This window comes from Lepidochelys olivacea, assembly GCF_965140295.1.
Source record: "Lepidochelys olivacea isolate rLepOli2 genome assembly, chromosome: 17".
NCBI classification, from domain to species: Eukaryota; Metazoa; Chordata; order Testudines; family Cheloniidae; genus Lepidochelys; species Lepidochelys olivacea.
In genome coordinates, this window is record NC_140427.1 from 16125411 (window position 1) to 16144656 (window position 19246).

The 19246-nt window shown below is 46.6% G+C and overlaps 1 protein-coding gene across 2 annotated transcripts in view; it reads right to left on the reverse strand.

The window, feature by feature from the left end:
- Window positions 1-189: 189 nt before the first annotated feature.
- The window catches only part of NCF1 (neutrophil cytosolic factor 1), a 37557-nt gene continuing 18500 nt past the window's right edge, over window positions 190-19246 (reverse strand). For both annotated transcript variants that reach the window (XM_084651100.1, XM_084651099.1), the window contains 8 exons: window positions 16383-16548; window positions 15358-15413; window positions 14019-14141; window positions 12026-12133; window positions 10836-10953; window positions 7047-7154; window positions 4922-5058; window positions 190-2746 (listed from right to left, as the gene is read on the reverse strand). In XM_084651100.1, the coding sequence (XP_084507226.1) occupies window positions 2628-2746; window positions 4922-5058; window positions 7047-7154; window positions 10836-10953; window positions 12026-12133; window positions 14019-14141; window positions 15358-15413; window positions 16383-16548 (935 nt within the window). In that variant the 3' untranslated portion in view covers window positions 190-2627. The remainder of the gene's footprint in view (window positions 2747-4921; window positions 5059-7046; window positions 7155-10835; window positions 10954-12025; window positions 12134-14018; window positions 14142-15357; window positions 15414-16382; window positions 16549-19246) is intronic.

Here is a 19246-nt window from a genome sequence, read left to right on the forward strand (position 1 = left end):
CGCTGGACAGAGGCCCCCCAGCGCGCCTGCCACAGCGGGAGCAAGCCCTTGCCCCTCGGTCCCTGAACAAAGGCAGGAGGCCTGGGCCCAGCTGCCCCCCAAGGCCCCTCTGCCCCCCAAGCACCCCCGGCTCCCCTTTTGGCCGCTCTCTAACCTACACCCCTTTGCTTCTTTTTCCACAGAGACGGGGACTGCGTCCATGGCTGCTCTGCACCCCGGGCACACCCTCTCCCCTGAGCTTCTCCCTCGGCCCATCTCGCTCCCGGCCTCCGATGCCGGGGCAGCTCCGAAGCAGAGAGTCTGAAAGGGTGGTGGAGAGGACCCAACGCAGGGAAGAAAAACAAAACACTGAACAGAGACTGAAAATACTTGGAAAGAGCCCACTGGCTCGCTCCCTCAGACCTACATCGCATGGGGAAGAAAGGGCCTACGTACTGACACTGCAGGCTCAACGGGGCAGGCACTGGCTTTTGGTTATATGCATAAAACATTAGCTTATCCTGTCTGTAACTGAGGTCTGTAGGTGCTACCGTGCAGTTCTGCCAACTCTCGCCAATTTATCACAAGTCTCATGATATTTGGTGTTCGGTATTTTTTAATGAAAGCTGAGGTTCTTATGCAAAGTAAGCTTCTAGCCTTTGTGACGGCAGAGAAAAGCTTGAAAACTCAAAGCCTAAAGCCTCAAAAATCAGAAGGCAAATCAAAGGAGTCTCAACTTTGTTGTGTAAAAATCTCATGATTTTTAAGACAATCGGTGATTTTCATGGGGCTGACTCACTGTTTTTAAACCCGGTACAAATAATAAATAAGAGTCTCTACACGTTTTTCTGTTTTCCCACTAGAAGGCAGGAGGGAGCCAAATTTTGTTAGACCATAGCAGCCCTTGGACACTTAGCAAAAGCCATCAGTTACAATTACAGCCATAGATTGTTACTGTAGATAGCCAGATGGAATTTCCTCTTTGATATCAACATCTTTTGTAAGGTTTCAGAGTAGCAGCCTGTTAGTCTGTATTCGCAAAAAGAAAAGGAGGACTTGTGGCACCTTAGAGACTAACACATAAATAAATTCGTTAGGCTCTAAGGTGCCACAAGTACTCCTTATCTTTTGTAAGAGGCCTGTGGTAAACCCACTGTGCAACAGCCACTGCGTGTTGGAAAGGATCTGTCAGGAAATCCCTTTCTTCAGCAACTCTTGCAAAATGCCCCTCAACTTTTGTTGAACATGTAGCGTCTCTTGGCTGCAGGAGACAGACTGCAATTCAGCAGCTCTTTTCTCTGACTTGTTTATCAATCAGTCATTTAGCCACCATAAGTGTATTACAACCATAAAATGCCTTTTCAAACCACAGACGTATTTAGCTAGTAAAACACTGTAATGGATTAAAAGAGATGTATGTATTAACTTTACATGGGAGTCTCCTACAATAACAGTCACCAAAAATGGCTATATTACAAAGCAAGATAATAAGTGCAAACCGTATCATCTAGGTTCCAAGTACAAATGGTGGGAAAAGAATCAATTAAGAATCTCTTATTGCTCAATGCAATGGAATGCTGAGCACCTTCCTCTACCTTGAAAAAAAGTCAATGAGAGATGAGTTCACCCAACACCTCATATGATCAGTGCCATGATCAACTGTAACGAGGAATCCAGTGACATGTTAGCCCTGGTCTACACTGGGGGCGGGGATTGGGGGGGGGGGGGGTCGACCTAAGATACGTAACTTCAGCTACACGAATAGCATAGCTGAAGTCGGAGTATCTTAGGTCGACGACTTACCTGGCCATGAGGACGGGCCCACGTCGACTCCGCTTCCGCCTCTCACAAGCTGGAGTTCCGGAATCGACGGGGAGCACGTTTGGGGATCAATTTATCGCATCTATACAAGATGCGATATATCGATCCCCAATAGATTGATCACTACCAGTTAGAGACTAACAGATTTATTTGGGCATAAGCTTTTGTGGGTAAAAAACCCACTTCAGCTGCATGGAGTGAATCTCCTCATCAATTATTGGGAGTGGACTACATCCATCCTGTCTAAATTGGCCTTTAACATTGGTTCTCCACTTGTAACTCACTTCTCTTCATGTGCCAGTATATATTTATGCCTGTATCTGTAATTTTCAGTCCACGCATCTGAAGAAGTGGGTATTCTACCCACAAAAGCTTATGCCCAAATAAATCGGTTAGTCTTTAAAGTGCTACCGGATTCCTCTTTATTTTTGTGGATACAGACTAACACGGCTTCCCCTCTGATACTTGATCAACCGTATTTTGTGTAGTAGATCACAGTAAACTTTTTTTTAAAATGTAATCAGTTACTGAGAATATCTTGCTGAATTCTGTCCTAGTGCACCAATTCAACCTCATTGGACTCCCTGGGATTGCACAAGTATAAATGAAAACTAAATTTGGCCCATCAAGTTGAGAACAATTCATATTTGTTGAGAGACTGAATTATATGTGGAACCTTAATTTGAGGTGCCATAACCTGTAGCTCTGAGAAACTCTGTGAGAACTGCCGCTCTTGTAGAGGTGCCGAAATTTACCAGAACTGTCCAGTCTGGCTACAGAGTCCTGGCAGAGAATAAGCATCAGCTTTATTTTTTTCCCCAGTGGGATCATTTGATCTTGTTCTTCGTGCTCTCTGTACAACGATTCATGATCAGGTCCTTACTGGGTCGTGGCGGAACGGCCGGTTGGGCCTTGGACACATTTTCCACCATTTCATTTTTCTCTCCTACAAATGACAAGACATAAAAATATGTGAAAGTTCCATGCCAGGCCCACTTTAATATCTGTGCATATTGGTCTGGGACTTTCAGAGGAGGCCAAGTGACATAGGTACCCGAGTCCCAATGAATTTGATCCCAGCATAAAAGTGTTTGATGTCAGTGGGTCCAGGTCAAGTACTAGATTGGCTCCTTCTAAAGGGAACACAGCGGCTGAAAAAATGGTTTAGAATCTGTGAGGGATTTGTTAGTATCAACCCCCATAAAGCCATCACTCTCTTGTTCTAAACATTCAAAAACTTCCATCTGGGGAAAGTATTTTTCCCTTCCTCCTCTCTATGTTTTTCTGTGGTTTGCTTTATTCCTGGATTTCAAGGCTAGACAGGACCATTAGATCATTAGTCTGACCTCCTGTGTAACACAGGCCAGAGAATTTCATCCACTTATATGATAATTTACTAAATATGGGCCCAATCCTATACGAGGTGAGGAGCGCATCTTGAAAGGTACTGAGTATCCTCAATTAGCCTCTAGTCAAAGCAAGAACTAAGCGCATACTTAACTTTAAGCACCTCCATTGAGTTCTATGGGAATTAAGCAGGTGCTTGTAGTCATCGGGCCAAACATGTTTATATGTTTTGCTAATAGGGATGGACACATGCTTAAAGCTCTTCGCTAAATCATGGCTGTAATGAGGTGCTCAGCGCCTTGTAGGATCAGGCCCTAGATTAGTTGAGGGGGCTGATGTCACAACATTTAGATTCCAATACTACTTTTTGATGCACCAAATTGCAGGCAAAGGAGCCAGCAGCAGAGTTTGGATCAAGTTTCAAGTTGTCTCTTGGGTAGCTGGTTCTTGCTCAGAATCTAGCTGATCTCTGGATGTGGGGTCAGGATTCAGGAAGGAATTTTTCCCCAGGTCAGATTGGCAGTGACCTTGGAGGGTTTCACCTTCCTTTGCAGCATGGGAGTATGGGCCATTTGCTAGGTTCATTTGGGTATATCACAATCAATTCACTGCCATTGCAGGGGGCTCAGGCACTGGGTGCACCTGGGTCCCTCCTGTTCTCTCTCTGTGGCTCATGATACTCTAGTCTCTCGAAGGCTATAACACTTTGGTTTAATTTCGGTTGTTGTGTATGGAGTGCGGGTGGCCTGTGTTAGACAAATCAGATTAGATGATCTGCTGATCCCTTCTAGCCTTAAACTCTAGGCCTATAAAGTCTGGATCCAGAGGTTTGGTGTAGGTCTCTCTCTGGCTAACTCAATGTGTTATTTAGCTTGCTGTGTTGCTTCAAGATCATTGTATAGCTTCCCATTCACTAGGAATGTCACAAATGCATCACTGGGCTTTCCATACATTACCTCCCATTATTTGCAGGCATTTAAGACATTTCAGAAATCGGAACTCATTAGTTTCAGCCCTTTGGGGGTTAGTACCTGCCCTTCTGGGGCCTGCCCTATTTCCACCTCCATGATTTTTCATTCGCTCAATGCCCTGCTATTCCAGAAACGAACCTACGCATCTCTTGAACTCATTCCTTCTGCAGTCTTTGCTTCAGTGGCCTTTCCCTTTTACTTTTTCCATATATGTCTAACTCTTTGTATGAAACCCACTTCCCTATTTACTGCTTGTAGAAAACTGCTTTGTCAGGATTGCGAGAGACTGTAACCACCATCAGATTCATTGGGCCATTTCATAATGAAGACAATTTCTCTAGAGCCCCTCAGTCTGTACTGTTCTAAAGAGAATAAACCCAACTCCTTTGTAGCCTGATGCTTGTAAGCACTGAGTACCCATAGCCATCAGTGAAGGCAATGGGAGGTGCACATGCTTGGCTCCTTGAAAATCTGACTCTTGGCCACTCCTTACAGTCTGGATTGACCTGGCATCGATTTGGTTGCCTGTCACTGCTGTAGAAGTGCTGTCTGCAGCTCAAAATTAGACCAAGTGGCCGTCATTAACTCTGGTGTGTGGATTCTCCCACTGCCACAAACACCCCTGAGCAACCTCAGCAAGGTATGAGGACTTGCCATGTGGTGGATAGACTAGGAAGCGTAGTGATGTCCACCAGCCCGGAGACCTAATGCGCATGAGGGTCTCCTTGAGTACAACCGTCCTCACCCCCTACCGTACATGACACGGGCTTTCAGTCTAGTGGGTACGTCAGACTGAAACTTACTGATCATGTTGGACTTGTTCTGGAGATTGCTCTGCATCTTCATCTTCCTATACTTCATGCTGTTCCGTCTGTACGTCTCCTGGCTGATATGCTTCCGGATTTGGTTGTGGATGCTCTTGACATTTCGGATGGTCGACCTGCGTAGAGAAAGAGTGAATCTTTCAGCTTTTGCCATTTTAGCTATCTATGCTTTCTTACTTACATGTCCCCACAGTGGGAACTCTCCCCTCTTGTAGGCCTGGCAGAGTCTCATCCTGAGGAGAGCATTCTCACTGGATGTAGCCTATGATTGCTTTTGATTATCCCAGGCAAAAGGACCATGGATTAATGTCAGCAACTGTGAGCAACCTTATGTGGTTTGTTGTGTAAAACCTGAGTCAGGCAGCATCTAGCTGCTATGAATGAATGGTTTAAAAATGAATAAATAAGTGTGAAGTCAGAATATAATTACAGTAAACAACAGTGATGCTTACTTAGTTCTTCCATCGAGCTCAAGTACATTGCAGAGGAAGGCGAGCATCAGTTACTTGCCCTAGATCAAATAGCAGGTGAGTGGCAGAGTGCCCCATCCATTGGGCCACACTGCTCACCTATGCCTATTTATATCCATTGTTTCTGGTATACCACCAGTGTAATTCCGATGTAGGAATTCATGGCTATCAGAGCATTCAGATTGCATGTGTCTGAGGGTGTGTGTCATACACACACTAAAATACTGGTCCATTTGATGTCAATGGTGAAATTCCCATAAATTTCAGTGGGATCAGAACCTGGCCCATAGAATGATCAGATTACATGATTTAGGAAGCCTGGTTTCAGCCTGTTTCCTGAGCTACACCTATCACACACAACTAAAGTACTGTACAAAGTGAAAATAAACACGAACACAAAGACATGGGGCCAAATTCCCAGCTGGAATAAGATAGCATGCTGCCCCTGGGAGTTCTGAGCAGGTGTTTGCCTCTCTTCTGGGATCTGAACTAAGACCAACTCATTTTCATAACCAGTGCATCAAACAGCTATGAGCAGATGGTCCCTACTATCTATCCCAGCTATTTTTTCACACTGGGTTCATACTGTTTACCTAAGTGTAAGAAGCTTCACACTCCATTACCATACCTCCATTCACTCCTAAAATTTCAACACTCTTCACATCTGTGAAATTACATGCACCCATTTCATAGCTGCCCTAAGTAGAAGGAATTATCTTCACAATGGGAGGTATGTATTCCTTACAAGGGCTACTTTGTTTGACTAATGCAAGTCAACAGCAGAGCTTTTGGGTGCTTATCCAGATTGAACCCAAACTCATTGCTTTTCGTGGTTCATCCCTCACTTATAATATCTTTAGAGTGTCTCTCTCTCTGTGTCGTGACAACTGCATCCTCCAGTGACTGGTGCCCTACAGATATTATAGCTTGACTAAATATTTACTGCATGGACATCAGTGAGGCTATGCCAATCCACACCAGCTCAGGATCAGACCACAAACTGGATTTGGGAGCTAATGTATGAAACCTGCCTTGGAATGATGCAGAAATGAAGAGAGAGAGTTCAACTCTGCACTATCCAGCAGTTGTTGCCGTATCAGCACCAGGGAGTTTTATTTGTCTTTTATCTTCTCAATCAAAACAAAATCCCTTCCATTAGCTCAAATTCTCCCATCAGATTAGCTAGTTTGGCAGCTCTGATTATTCAAATCTCTGCTCGCTTTTCAAAGTGAACGCAGTGAACACAGTTTAAAAACAGAATCCAATCTGAAAATTAACCAAGATTATCCCCAGAGAAGAAACTTTGCATGTGGACACCTAGAAGTAAATCCGAGTAGAGAGAGTGCTCGAGAGAAGTCTGCATAGGCCTGTTCCGAAAAGAGTTTAGCATCCTCAGATCCCAGTAATGTCAATGGGAATTGAAGTTACTCAGCAGGCACCTTGCAAGATTGGTTCCTTTGTCTTTCTTGTCAGGAAGGAAGCCTTTTAGCAACCCTCTTCCCCCACCCCTCACATAGCACTTAGGTAGTTCCTCATTTCTAGGGAAAGCGATGGGCATTCCAAACCACAGTCTGGTTTGCTTCATCACACTGTCTCCAAAGGGCAATCAGACCCTGTTTGCCCGCCCACCCTACCTTCGAGGAGGGGCGCCTTTGTTTCTCAGCGTATTCTTCACAGGGTTGTTCTCTTCCCCAGATTTCTGCAGATACATGGAGGGGTAGTAACCGGTGATTTCTTCCTTCCTGGGGTACAAAACAACATCACTTACACCTACAACTCCTTGACCAGCATGACAGCATGTCTGTAAATCAGGGGAACAACTTACCAAGGGATTCGTGGAGGAGTCTCCATCACGGACAATTTTTAAATCGAGATGGGATGTTTGTCTAACAGGTCTGCTTGAGGAATGATTTTGGGGTAAGTTCTGTGGCCAGGGTTCTACAGGAGGTCAGACTAGATGGTCCTTTCTGGCCTTGGAATCTATAAATCTACCATCCTGGCAGTTTAGCAGTTCTGGGGGGTATTATTTTTAACCTCTAGTAGTGGTGACAGCTGACAAAGCAACCTGCTCCTCTTCTCCTCCATCTCAAAACCTGCCTGCAGATACCTCAGAGAGTTTTGTCTGTTCTAGAGAATGAGTGGATAAGATCACTACACTGAGAAATGCCTTTTAAGGCCTGATCTAAATTCCATTAACTTGTGTAAGCAGTGTCAGGATGAGCTCCACCCTGACATCTGGTGGTGAGGTGTGGCAAGTTGTGGAAAAGAACTTCAGGGGCTGATCTCATTTGCATAGGCACACCCACCCCGCCTAGAATGAGGCCATAGCTGCCCAAATGGTCACTTTGGCTGCTGTGGGATCCCCAGTGTCTCTGTTATTGGGGCAGGAAGAATACATTGTTATTACCCTGATTATGGGAACTGTGCTTGGAACTGTACTTGGCCTTTTGTTATGATGGAGAGACTCACCATCAACTAAGTAGCACTCGCTAGGCAAGGGTCATGGGTTTTAAAACTCTGTGAATTGAGAGAGGCTGGGGACAAGTATTAATACTTGGTGGCATGGGCCCCTTGGTGAGGGCCTTACATGCTAATTGCACTTCCTCCTCTCCACTGTGGAATATCAGAGCTAATTTTGATTCCATTAGGAGCCTAGTTACAGGCTGCTGAGCTCACCTTGGGCTAATGGGGCACCAGCACTGAGGCTCCCCTACTACAAGCTGAATTCACCAAAGAGCTGAACTGACTAAGAGCTGAAATCACTGAGCATTGTGTTAAGTAGTGGGGGAGCCTGAAGATATATTGTGGAGCAGTTTGCGGGATGACTGGGGTGCCTTGTGGATAGGCTGGTGGAGCAGTTTGTGGGACAGTGGGAGCTGCTGGTGGGCCGCGGAGCTGAGCGAAGGAGTTCGTGGGGTGGCTGGCGGAGCGGAGGCCTATGGAGCTGTGGGGCGGTCAGCTTCAGATCATGTAAGGTGCCTTTTACCCCCGTCCCATCTCCACCCAGTTTGGGAGGTAAAGCTCCGCAGATAAACTTTCGAACTCTGGGGCTGCCCTGACCAGGGACAGAGACTTTTGGGTCATTGGGACTTTGGGTGATTTGGGGTTGCTGGACTCAAGAACCAAAGGGAAAGGGGCATGCCCCAATTTGCTTGGGGTGGGTTTTTTTTTGCTGATGGGTTGTGTTATGAATCCTGTTGGTGGTGTTTCCCCAACATAATGCCACATTGTTTCTCTCTGTTATTAAAAGGCTTTTTGCTACACTCAGACTATGTGCTTGCGAGAGGGGAAGTATTGCCTCTTGGAGGCGCCCAGCAGGGGTGGTATATATTTGTCCCAGGTCACTGGGTGGGGGCTCGAGCCGGTTTGCATTGTGTTATTGGAATGGATCCCCTAGATATTGAACCCGGCCCTTGTTGCTGCCAACTCTGACAGGCAGAAGGGTTACACTTGTAAGGGAGTTGCACTAAGTCCTTAAATAAAACAGACGCTTTAAGACACCATGAGCAATGTTTTAAGCAGTAACAATTAAGGTGCAAAGCATTGCCTGAGGCTTAAAGACCACCAGGGAGTCGCTGATGCTCTATGGGACAACGCAGCTGATTAACAATAGCAGAAAATGCCCAGCACCAGGATTGCTATAGCAAACCAACAGCTTCCCCCCCACCACCACCACCCATTACCCCCATGGACAGTTACAATACTTGGCACTTCTATCACACTTTACATCCTCATTGTTTGTAACCATTAACTAATGAATTATCTTCACAACGTGCCTGTGATGTGGCTTTTACCCTTCCCATTTTACAAGTGAGGAACCAGGGCAGAGCAGTTAGGTGACTTGCCCTAGGTCATAGAAGTAGTGGGTATTAGGAGCCCGCATTAGAATGCCAGAATTCCTGGTTCACAGGTCTCTGATCAGAGCACACAGGACATCTCTCTGGATTGGGTGATACAGTTTCAAAAAGCACGTAGTGGGTGCTTTCAATGCCCTAAACGTTAGCCAATTAGCTGGCTAGAATCCATCTCAATGTACCATTAATTCTATGGCATACAATAGAGCATTACACACACACACACTTTGTTAGAAGAGCATCACTAAGGTTGCAAAGCCATGCACACAAATGTTAGGAATTGCCAGAATTAGGATGGCCTATGCAGCCTTAATTTTGACTCCCAAATGCAATATAATATACAATACAGTTGATAATTAGGTGCTGACATCCTATTTTTCCCCACAGTCCCCTGCCTCATTCAGTGCACAGATGGACGGTGCTCACTGAATGAGCAGCTATTCAGTATTGTGTAGTTCAAATGTGTGGTGCTAGGCCTTGTTTACTGCACACGATTCAAACCTGGCTCTGAAGACAGAATTACTAATTTCCCTGTAAGCTTTTCTCCCTACTGGCTCCTAGTCCCAACCTCCCTCCCTGGTCTCCTTGTCCAGTCTCCCCTCCCCACACTGTCAAGCCAGGTTCAGTTCTCCCCCAAACTCTGTCTCTTTGCCAGATCTTATTCTCCACCTCCCACATAGTCCCATTCTCCTTGCCCAGCAGGTCCCTGTCTCCCTCAGCTCCTCACCAGCCATCAGCCCCAGTTGTGATTTGCACCCTCTGAGAAGCTAGATGTTCATGTTTCTTCAACCCCACCCCCTCGGCCCTTTTCCCCCTGGGCAGCTTCCTTCTCCATGCAACTTGGCGCCAGCCGCAGGGTTACTGAAAATACTTGAGAAAGAGCCTCCCTGCTTTCCATTCCTATGCCTTGCCCCAGCATGACCCACAGCAGAGCTGCAGTTTCAGGGGAAGTCCTGCTCAAATGAGGCTGGAATAGGCTCACTGTAAACAGAATCTTCAGGGCTTCTAGCTGTGCGATAGCAAGTCTCCACTGAGCAAGTGCCACCTGCTAGTTTTGAAAGGCTTATAACTTGGCCCAGTTTGTCACGGGGATGGCAAAAAGGCACATCCCTGACACAAAGGCGACACACGTTTCAAGGTCCTGCTCCAAAGCATGGGGGCACTAAAGCTTTTAAAGGAAAAGGTCTCCCAAACAGTTTAATACGGAGGGGTGGGGAATCAATGTATTTTTCCCCAGCCTCATTCTTGGGAACAGCTCAATGTCTGGGCTGAAATTCCACCCTTCCGCCCCCAAAAAACCTATCTGAGGCAGACACCTAGCATGGCAAATTTCAGCCCAAATGATTAAAGTTTGGCAAAATTATAAACAACTGAAAACAGGGTCTTATAATGGGAAGTGTTAGCCGACCTTAATAATGGGTGATGCTACCAGCCTCATCTGTAACAACCACCCTATAATTCATGTCGGTAATTAGATTGAATGGCCAGGTTCTCTCTCTATCCCTCCCCCAGAGTGGCCCAAAGAACCAAATCCGATTTATCCTGACATGTGATTTGGATTTTTCTTACCTGACAACCCACCAGCCATCAAGTAGTTTATGGATAACCTCTATGGTGTCTCCTTCTTTCAGTGTCAGCTCATCATCCTCAGCAGCTGTGTAGCCTTTTCTGACAACATAGAGCTCCCCTGAGCACAAAATAATAGAAACAAAGGCTTAAAGGATGCATTAGGTGTTAATATCCAAGAAAAAGCTCTTCAGTGATCCAGACCACAGCTCTGGAATGACAGAGACAACACGCAAACAATGTATCCCATTTTAAACAAGACCCAGGATGCTTTGGGACTCTAAGCTGCATAGTTTGGATCCAGATCTGGACTTCCCCAAAGTTTGGGGAGGTTCAAGTGCTGGGGTTGGATTTGGGCCCCTCTCTAGTTTTGAGCCAATATGGCAAGACCTCCAACTTAGTTAGAAGCAGTCAACAAAAGCAGGGAGAGTCATTTAGCAATGCTGAATAGTAGTCCAGTAATTGAGCTTCCAAGGACACAATGAGGAACAAGGAAGTGCAATGCTGGTTCAAGCCGTTACAATCTTTCAAAAACCACCAAAATATGACGTTAGTGCAAAGAAGCATGAGCCTACGATAACTTACCTTCTGTTGTGTGAGATATGCCTTATGGATGTGAACACTGAAGGTTAATAAAAAAAACCTGTTACATCTTTCACTAGAAAAAAGCCTTTCCAAGGGTCTTGATTCCAGACAAGGACTTGGGGGGATCCTGCCTGTATTAGCCAGTCAGTCTGGGAACTACAGAGCACCAAATCCACAACATCTCTGACCCTCTCCGGCCTCCCTCTTTCTTGAGGCTCCATACCACACCTTGCTTATGTACTAACTCGTTAATGAAATATACGTGCAACTGTCTCATAGTAGCCACCAGCAAAAATACAAAAGAGACCCTGCAACAATTCCTAGAAGTTGAACTATCATCTATAGTGTGGAGTCTCAGGTTACTGGGAGCTCCTGAGGTCAGTAGTGAGGAACCTAAACTATAAGCGTCATTGATCATGGTGCCACTGCGTGGGAATTCACACTGCACTGGCTATGCTCCTGAAGTCCAGCCCTAGCACATACTGGCTCACTGTACATTCTGAGATGGATCATCTTAGTGCAGTTTCTTCTAGGATTACTCCAGAAGCCTGGTCAGGAACATGGAGATGTCCAGCGTGGATCGATTGGTGGGGGTTTGGGTTTTTTACCTGCATAGTTTGGATCCTGCTCTTCAGATTCATCAGGACCTTCCATAGGCTCCAGGTAAGCGGCTGGGACCCACCCACGTTTATTCTTTACCTGACAGAACCACCAGCCTGTAACAAAGCCAGCACAGCAGACTTTACCATTCACTGTAATGCCTTGTACTCAACAGGCTGCATCTCCAAAACCTGTACAAATAAACTCTCAGCGCAGGCCTGTGAGTGAGGGTGGGAGTCATTAACCACATCGGAGAGAGAGGGGAAAGAGAGAAACAGAGAGGTTAAGGGACTTCCTTGAGGTCATACACAGTCACTAGCAGGGCGGAGAAGAGAATTCAGGCCTCCTGGCCCTGTTCTTTAACTGTGGGACAACTAAACCGCAGAACCATGGGACAACCTATCTTGATATTCATCTTCAGGGGTTACTGTTGTGCCTCTCCTACCAATGAAGCATCAGCAGTATAAATGGAACTGTCCATGGCTTCCAAGCCTATAAAATTTGATAAGATTCCCTAAGGCCCTGTCTACATTTGGAAGTTTACCAAAGTAGCTGTTCCAGAATATTCTAGAAAACATTGAAGGCAACCTAACAAAACCCAAACTCTGGATCTTTTAATTGACTACTGGACTGGTCATTAAGGAGCCTCTGTGTGGAAAGCCATAGGATGCAAAGGAGTGGAAGGGGGACAGGGAAGAGCTGTTGTAAGGATCATCGGGGTAAAGAGGCTACTGTGTACGTAAAAATAAGTCATGCATCTGCCTCTGAACACTTCACAGTGACTTGACTGTGCAGGAAGGGAAGCCCTCAGTGTTTCCCTGAGTAGCTCCTGTATGTCATGGTTTAGAAGTGGTTCTTTGTGTCAATTACCATGACAACAGGAAAGGGGAAGACCACTTTTGTTTTGTAACCATATGGACCGTAAATTTAGGAGGTTATTTCCTTGCTGGGCACCAATCCCACGAGTCATGAGGGAAGCTCAAAGGGCTTTCTAGGATTGCATCACAGCCTCACTAAGAGATGTCCCCTACCATGTGACTCCCCATTTTCCTCATTCAGGGCAGGATTGTGATCATAGAGTGCTTGCTGTCTTTACATAATTGTGTATATATATATATATATATATATATATATATATATATATAAATGCTCTCAGCTTCCATACTTAGGGCACGGAATTTCTTAAAACACATTTTGATATACAGATGCTCACTTAATTACTCCCTTATTATTATCTCTTTGTCCTGCTGTAGCACCCAGGAGCCCCAGCCTGGGACAAGAGCCCTCCTGTGCTCAGTGTTTGTACAAACACAGAACAAAAAGATGGCCCCTGCCTCAAAGAGCTTCCCGTCCACACATCGAGTACATTGCGGGTCTAAAGCACCGTGCAAGCTTTCACTAGCTCAGCCACCCCTCAGGAGGGAGGCAGGGGCTCTGATTTACAGATGCACTGGGAGGAATTCCTCCCTGCACTGTGGCTATGTTGCCATGGTTGCACCTGTATAGAGTGGCTGGAACAATTCATACAGTGGGGGAGCCGAGAGCCGTTGAACCACACTGTAAACCCTGGATATGATGGAAAGCACTTCAAGCACCCCTAGTTCCATCACCTATGCACAGTGGCCACAAAACAGCCAGAAGGCTTTCCTGGGGGGGTACCTCCAGCAGAGAGGTGGGTGCAGAGATTCCCCCATCCCAGCTATCCCTGCTGCCCTAACAGCCCAAAGCAGTTGGAAAGGCATGTTGCCTCCCCACTTGGCCTCTGCTGGGGGCTCAGCACTGGCGCCCACAAAACGGTCACAGAATGAGTCAGTGGCAGAATCAGGAAGGGAACCCAAGTGTGCTTAGCGCTCAGGCCTGTTCCCAACCCATTAGGCCTCGCTACTTCTGTGAAAGCGGCTCTGCAGACCTAGAGATAGGCCCAAAACAAAATCCCTGTCTCTACAATGGGCTGAAACAACAAGCTGGATCTGAGCAGCCCTCCACAGCAATGGGCTTTACCACTTTCACTCTTCTCCACAACGTCCACCATGTCCCCAGTTTTCAGAGCCATCTCGGAGCCGGAGTTCTTCTCATAGTCTGCAATCGTTCGGTAAGTCTGCAGGATGATGGGGCCAGTAATGTCTGCAAGAGAAAAGCGGGGACAGAATTTCAGGAGCTCCTGTCATCGTTTTCCATCCAGCACAGTTCTGTTGATCGCCCGGGGAGAAGTCAGGGAAACTCCAAAGAACCTCAGTGGAAAGTCCAAAAGTTTCTCAATTCCTAAGGGGTCGCAGTTCTGGTGTTCTCACTGCCCTCGGCGGCAATGCTCTTGGAGTTCCTCTAGCAAGGATCAAGAAAAACAGCAGCAAGAACGATAACTGCACTAGGAAGACAGCCACTGCTGCTTAAGGACCCCAAATGATTGTATTCACAGCACAGTGAGCAAGCAGTAGCATTTAGCATGTTGCGTAAGTGTCCCAGAAAAGGTTTGCCCATCACAGGTTGCCATCACTCATGGCATTTGCAGAAGGGATGGGCAGCCCCACGAGCCGAGCAAGCCCCTGGCTGAAGATTTGAAACCTTACAAGTAAAGGAGAATGGATTTGACTTTCAAGGAGACCTCGCCTACCCATTCCAGTCATGCACGGGAAGCGTCTAGACTGAACATGTATTATGTACAAAAGGAGAGAGGGCAACATATCAATGCTCTGTAGGGTGCCCCAAGCTTGAAGAGAGGAACTTGGTTTCTGTTGAGTTCTATCAAGAAATAATGCGACTGCGGCATAAGGCGCCAGTCCTGCAAACAATTTAAGCACGTGTTTCAATATATCCTTACTGGGCATGTGTGCTTTGCTGGATCAGGGTCGACTGTGCGGCCGGAATGCAACCTCCAATACAATGCATTCGCCCATGTATGGTGAGAGCATGGCCTGGAGGCCCCATTGACTCCTTCCGGGTGCATGAGTCTGGCACTTAGTGCCACAGTGGGGTCTGTATTGGACCCGCTTTGGGGCTGCCATTCCCCTAGGCTGGCATGGAACCCTCCATTCACCACTCCAGGAGCAGTTTCTCAATTCACTACACCCACCCTACAAGCCGCTTCCTCAGAGATGGCCGTGCTGCTCTGTATGCAGCTGGCACCTCCTGCCCCATGGCTGAGGATATCTGCCTTGCAGCAGGGCCAGCCCTACTGTACCAAGGGGCAAGGAAGCTGGTGCCCTGTGCTGAACACTGTCCCACCCTGGAGATTATTCTCCCTCTGTAGATATTTTCCCACAGTGCTGATGGAACCATGTGCTCACTGTGGCTAGAACGGTTGCTTATGAGCATCAGAATAAAAACCACAACTACTTCTTACCTGCGACATTTTTCTTGGAGTCCTTTGGCACTAAATATGTCTCTGGTTTCTTGATGCTAGATAAACAAGAATGAAGTCAGTTTAATGCCAGTGGATGCTGACCCTTTGTTTTCTCCCTGGTCCTATTAGCAACAGGGTTCCCTTCCCTCCATACAAAGAGCATAAGAACAGCCATACTGTATCAGACCCATAGTCCATCTAGCCCAGTACCCAGTCTCAGACAGTGGCCAATACCAGAGCATCAGGGGAGTGTACAGAACAGGGCAATTTGGAAAGATCCATCCGTTTTCCCCTCCTGGCTTCTGGCAGTCAGAGGTTTAGGGTCGCCCCGAGCATGGGGTTACATCCTTGACCATCTTGGCCATCATCCCTGCACCTCCAGATCCAGTGTAGATGTACCCTTAGAAGACAGGGAAGGCCATTAGAGGGCTCACCAACTATTTAAAGAGATAGTACCCAATTCCTATGCAATACAACAATGAAAATAACCTCCTCTTTGGGCAGAGGCCAGGACTGAAATACTTCAGTCCGATAGTCACTCAATCTTTCTGAAAATTTGACCTGAAAACAGGAGTTTAGAATGGAAATGCGCAGGCAACCTTAACTATAGCTGTTATTAGTGCTCTGGCTATGTAATATATTATATCATATCATATTATTTATATGTTCTAGGATGTTAGTCTCCTATTATATTAATATAAGGAATCCGATCATGTTAATCAGAACATCAGCAATTGAGTGGATGAGAATTCTTCCCATTCTCACTTGGGTAAAGACAAACATAAGGAAGTTGCATAGAAATGTGTATGTTACAAATTTAACATCAAGTTGAGTTAGATTCATAGATTATAAAGCCAGAAGGGACTATTGTGATCATCTAGTCTGATCCACTGCCTAACACAGGCTGCAGAATTTCCCTGCATTAATTCCTGTTTCAACTAGAGCGGATCTCATAGAAAAATACCTAGACTGGATTTTTAAGTGGTTAAGATGCCCTGAGTTCTTGTGGAAGTGGCCATACTCACTGGCTGTCTGTGGGTGGGTTCAAGTCGTCAGGCCTGACTTTGAAGAAGTTCAGAACATGGGAGCATCGGGAAATCTTGTGTGGCAGATTCAGTAAGGTGTAGCAGTATTCAGTCAGCGTGCCTTGCCTGTTCTGTGTAGATCGCTGGCCATCAAACCATTTGGGTGCTAGAAAAGAGCAAAACCAGGGAGACTTATTTTTTGTGTCCAGCGCTTTTGGGAGAGCTGCCTCGGTAGAGGTAGAGGTCACCTTGATACCGAATATCAACCTGAAAAAAGAGCTGAGGAGAACCCAAAAAGTTCTAATCTACAGTGACTGTTAGTCAGATGGCTTCTTGCTCCCTCCTAAGGTAACGGAGTTTGGGAGCATCTCAAAGCATCCTTAGACGCTACAGGGAACATTTTTGAAAGCAGTGGCTACTGCTGACACCAAATGGGTGCCATCCGTGCAGCTACATCCCAAGGGTGCTTTGGAAGAACATGTCCTTGGCAAACATGTTGAAAGGCCCATTGTCAATACGGAGCTAAGTTTTAAAGAAGTTCTGCTGCCGAAACACAGAGTTCCTCCTTTTGTCAAGCCGGCAGCAGAAGCCCAGCGGCAGCCAGTTGCACACCCTGGATCTAAGCAAAAGCTTTGCAGTGAAGACAGACAGAGCAGCTTTGTGGAGAGAGTGCTAATCTGAGCAGATTACTTCCAGCCCCCACGAGGGAACGGGCTGACGAAGAGCGCTGTACAGACCACAAGAGGAAGACCCCATGTTAGCGCTGTGGAGCTCTAATGTAATCCCCACAGCCCATCACCGGGGTAAGCCCACCTCAATTTAGATTAGCCTTTGTTCTAAATGGTCCTGATTCATTTATATGAGGCGGAGAGATCCCCTCTCTCTTCAATTATCGCAGCGCAGGCTGAAGCTTTATAAACACAGTCCTGGAGAAGGAAAAATATTGACCACCGCCTCTGAGCCACATCGTTATATCAACCTTACCTCCACCCCCTGTAGGCAGTGCTAGGTGGAGGCGGAGTAACCACGCCCAGGGGAGAAGCTCTCCCATCAGTGTAGGAGCATCTTCCTTTAAGCACTCCAGTGGCGCAGCTGCATCAGTGCCGACGCAGCGTTTTAAGCGGTGACCTACCCTAAGTAACGTGCCTAACGTCACCCGGGAAGAATGCGGCCGAACAGAGACGTGACCCTGGGTCTCCCCAACCCCAGTCGAGTGCCCTAACCACTGGCCCATAACACTTCTGAATTCCGAACAACTTCCCTATGCAGCAGGACCGTGCTATTACCACCGTTTGGCAGGCAGAGATCTGAGACACAGAGAGGCTACGGGGAGGTCCAGCCTTAGAACACTACAGCAATGCAGCTGCAGTGTTAGACACACCTACGCTGACGGAAGGGGCTCTCCTGTCAGCATCGGTAATCCACCTCCCTGAGAGGCGGTCGCCCGATCAACGTAAGAATTCTTCCGTCCATCTTGCACTGTTTTCACCCAAGGTTAGTATAGTTACATAGAATCATAGAATCTCAGGGTTGGAAGGGACCTCAGGAGGTCATCTAGTCCAACCCCCTGCTCAAAGCAGGACCAATCTCCAATTTTTGCCCCAGATCCCTAAATGGCCCCCTCAAGGATTGAACTCACAACCCTGGGTTTAGCAGGCCAATGCTCAAACCACTAAGCTATCCCTCCCCCCATCTTGCGGGGGTGTGGATTTTTCACACCCACAAGAGACCTACCAATACCAATGTAAGCTCCCAGTGTAGACCAGGCCTGGGTAACTCTAAGTTCACACTGGAAGTCTGTAGCAGAGCAGGGGACTGAACCCGGGTGTTCCAAGTCCCAGGTAGTGCTCTAAGTAGGGTCATCCTTCGTCTCGCTTCCACGCACCGTTGAATTGCCATGTGTCGCTAGCAGCAGTGATCATGCCTCAGACTTAGCGATGGGAGATGCCCTGTTAAGAGGAGCCCTACACCTATTGAACAGAAGCCTACAGCTCTCGGATTTAATAATCCAATTTAATCAATTGGAGGGGGAAAAAACCTCCTCAAACCAGAAGATGACCAGGAGTGGACAGGTCAGGCTGAACTATAATTTGTTGTTACATAATTATGTTGCTTACAGACTGTTCACACAGGATGGGGGAAAGGTGGGGCTTGCGGGGAGAGAAAGAGATAGGAGCATGTGCATTAATTCTTTAACTCTGCAGTAGGAAGACAGGCAGCAGGGAGGCTGGGCTAAGTTCTTGGCAGAAGCTAGCAAGAGAATAAACGAACTGTGGAGATAATACAAGGAAATTAATCTTCCTGAAATTTTGACTCACCTCACCCAGCATGTTTGCGTTAGGTAATGAAATGATCAGTACATTGTCTTGAGCGCTCTGAAGAATACAGGTGCATGCATAAGTTACAATCCAGTGCAACCACTAACTTCACCCATTAAGAAGGGAAATTCTTTCAGTTCCTCAAATCATTATTACTATGTGCTCTTTCTGGAGCACACCCATGTGCCTTTAGGCAAATCAGCACTGTAAATATACTGGTGGTTACTGCGTTCAGGTGGCAGGCAGAGAAGAATGAATCTCAGCACTGTTACGGAGGGGTGCAGTTTGCATTTTGATTCATTCTTTCCAGGGAAATGAAGGTCTATCTTGATGTAGATCTTTTGAAGGTCACCTCAGTACCATGCTGTCAAATGTTATGGGAACCTGTAGTTTATTTGTGTAGGTGGAAGCCAAGAAAATTCCCTTCTAACCTGTAGGGTTCCCACCCATCAGCATGTATTTACTCCTAGCCAGAGACTGTATTTCCTTCCCGCACTCTATGGGCCACACGGCCAAAGAGCTTTGCTACCACATAGGCACCTAAAT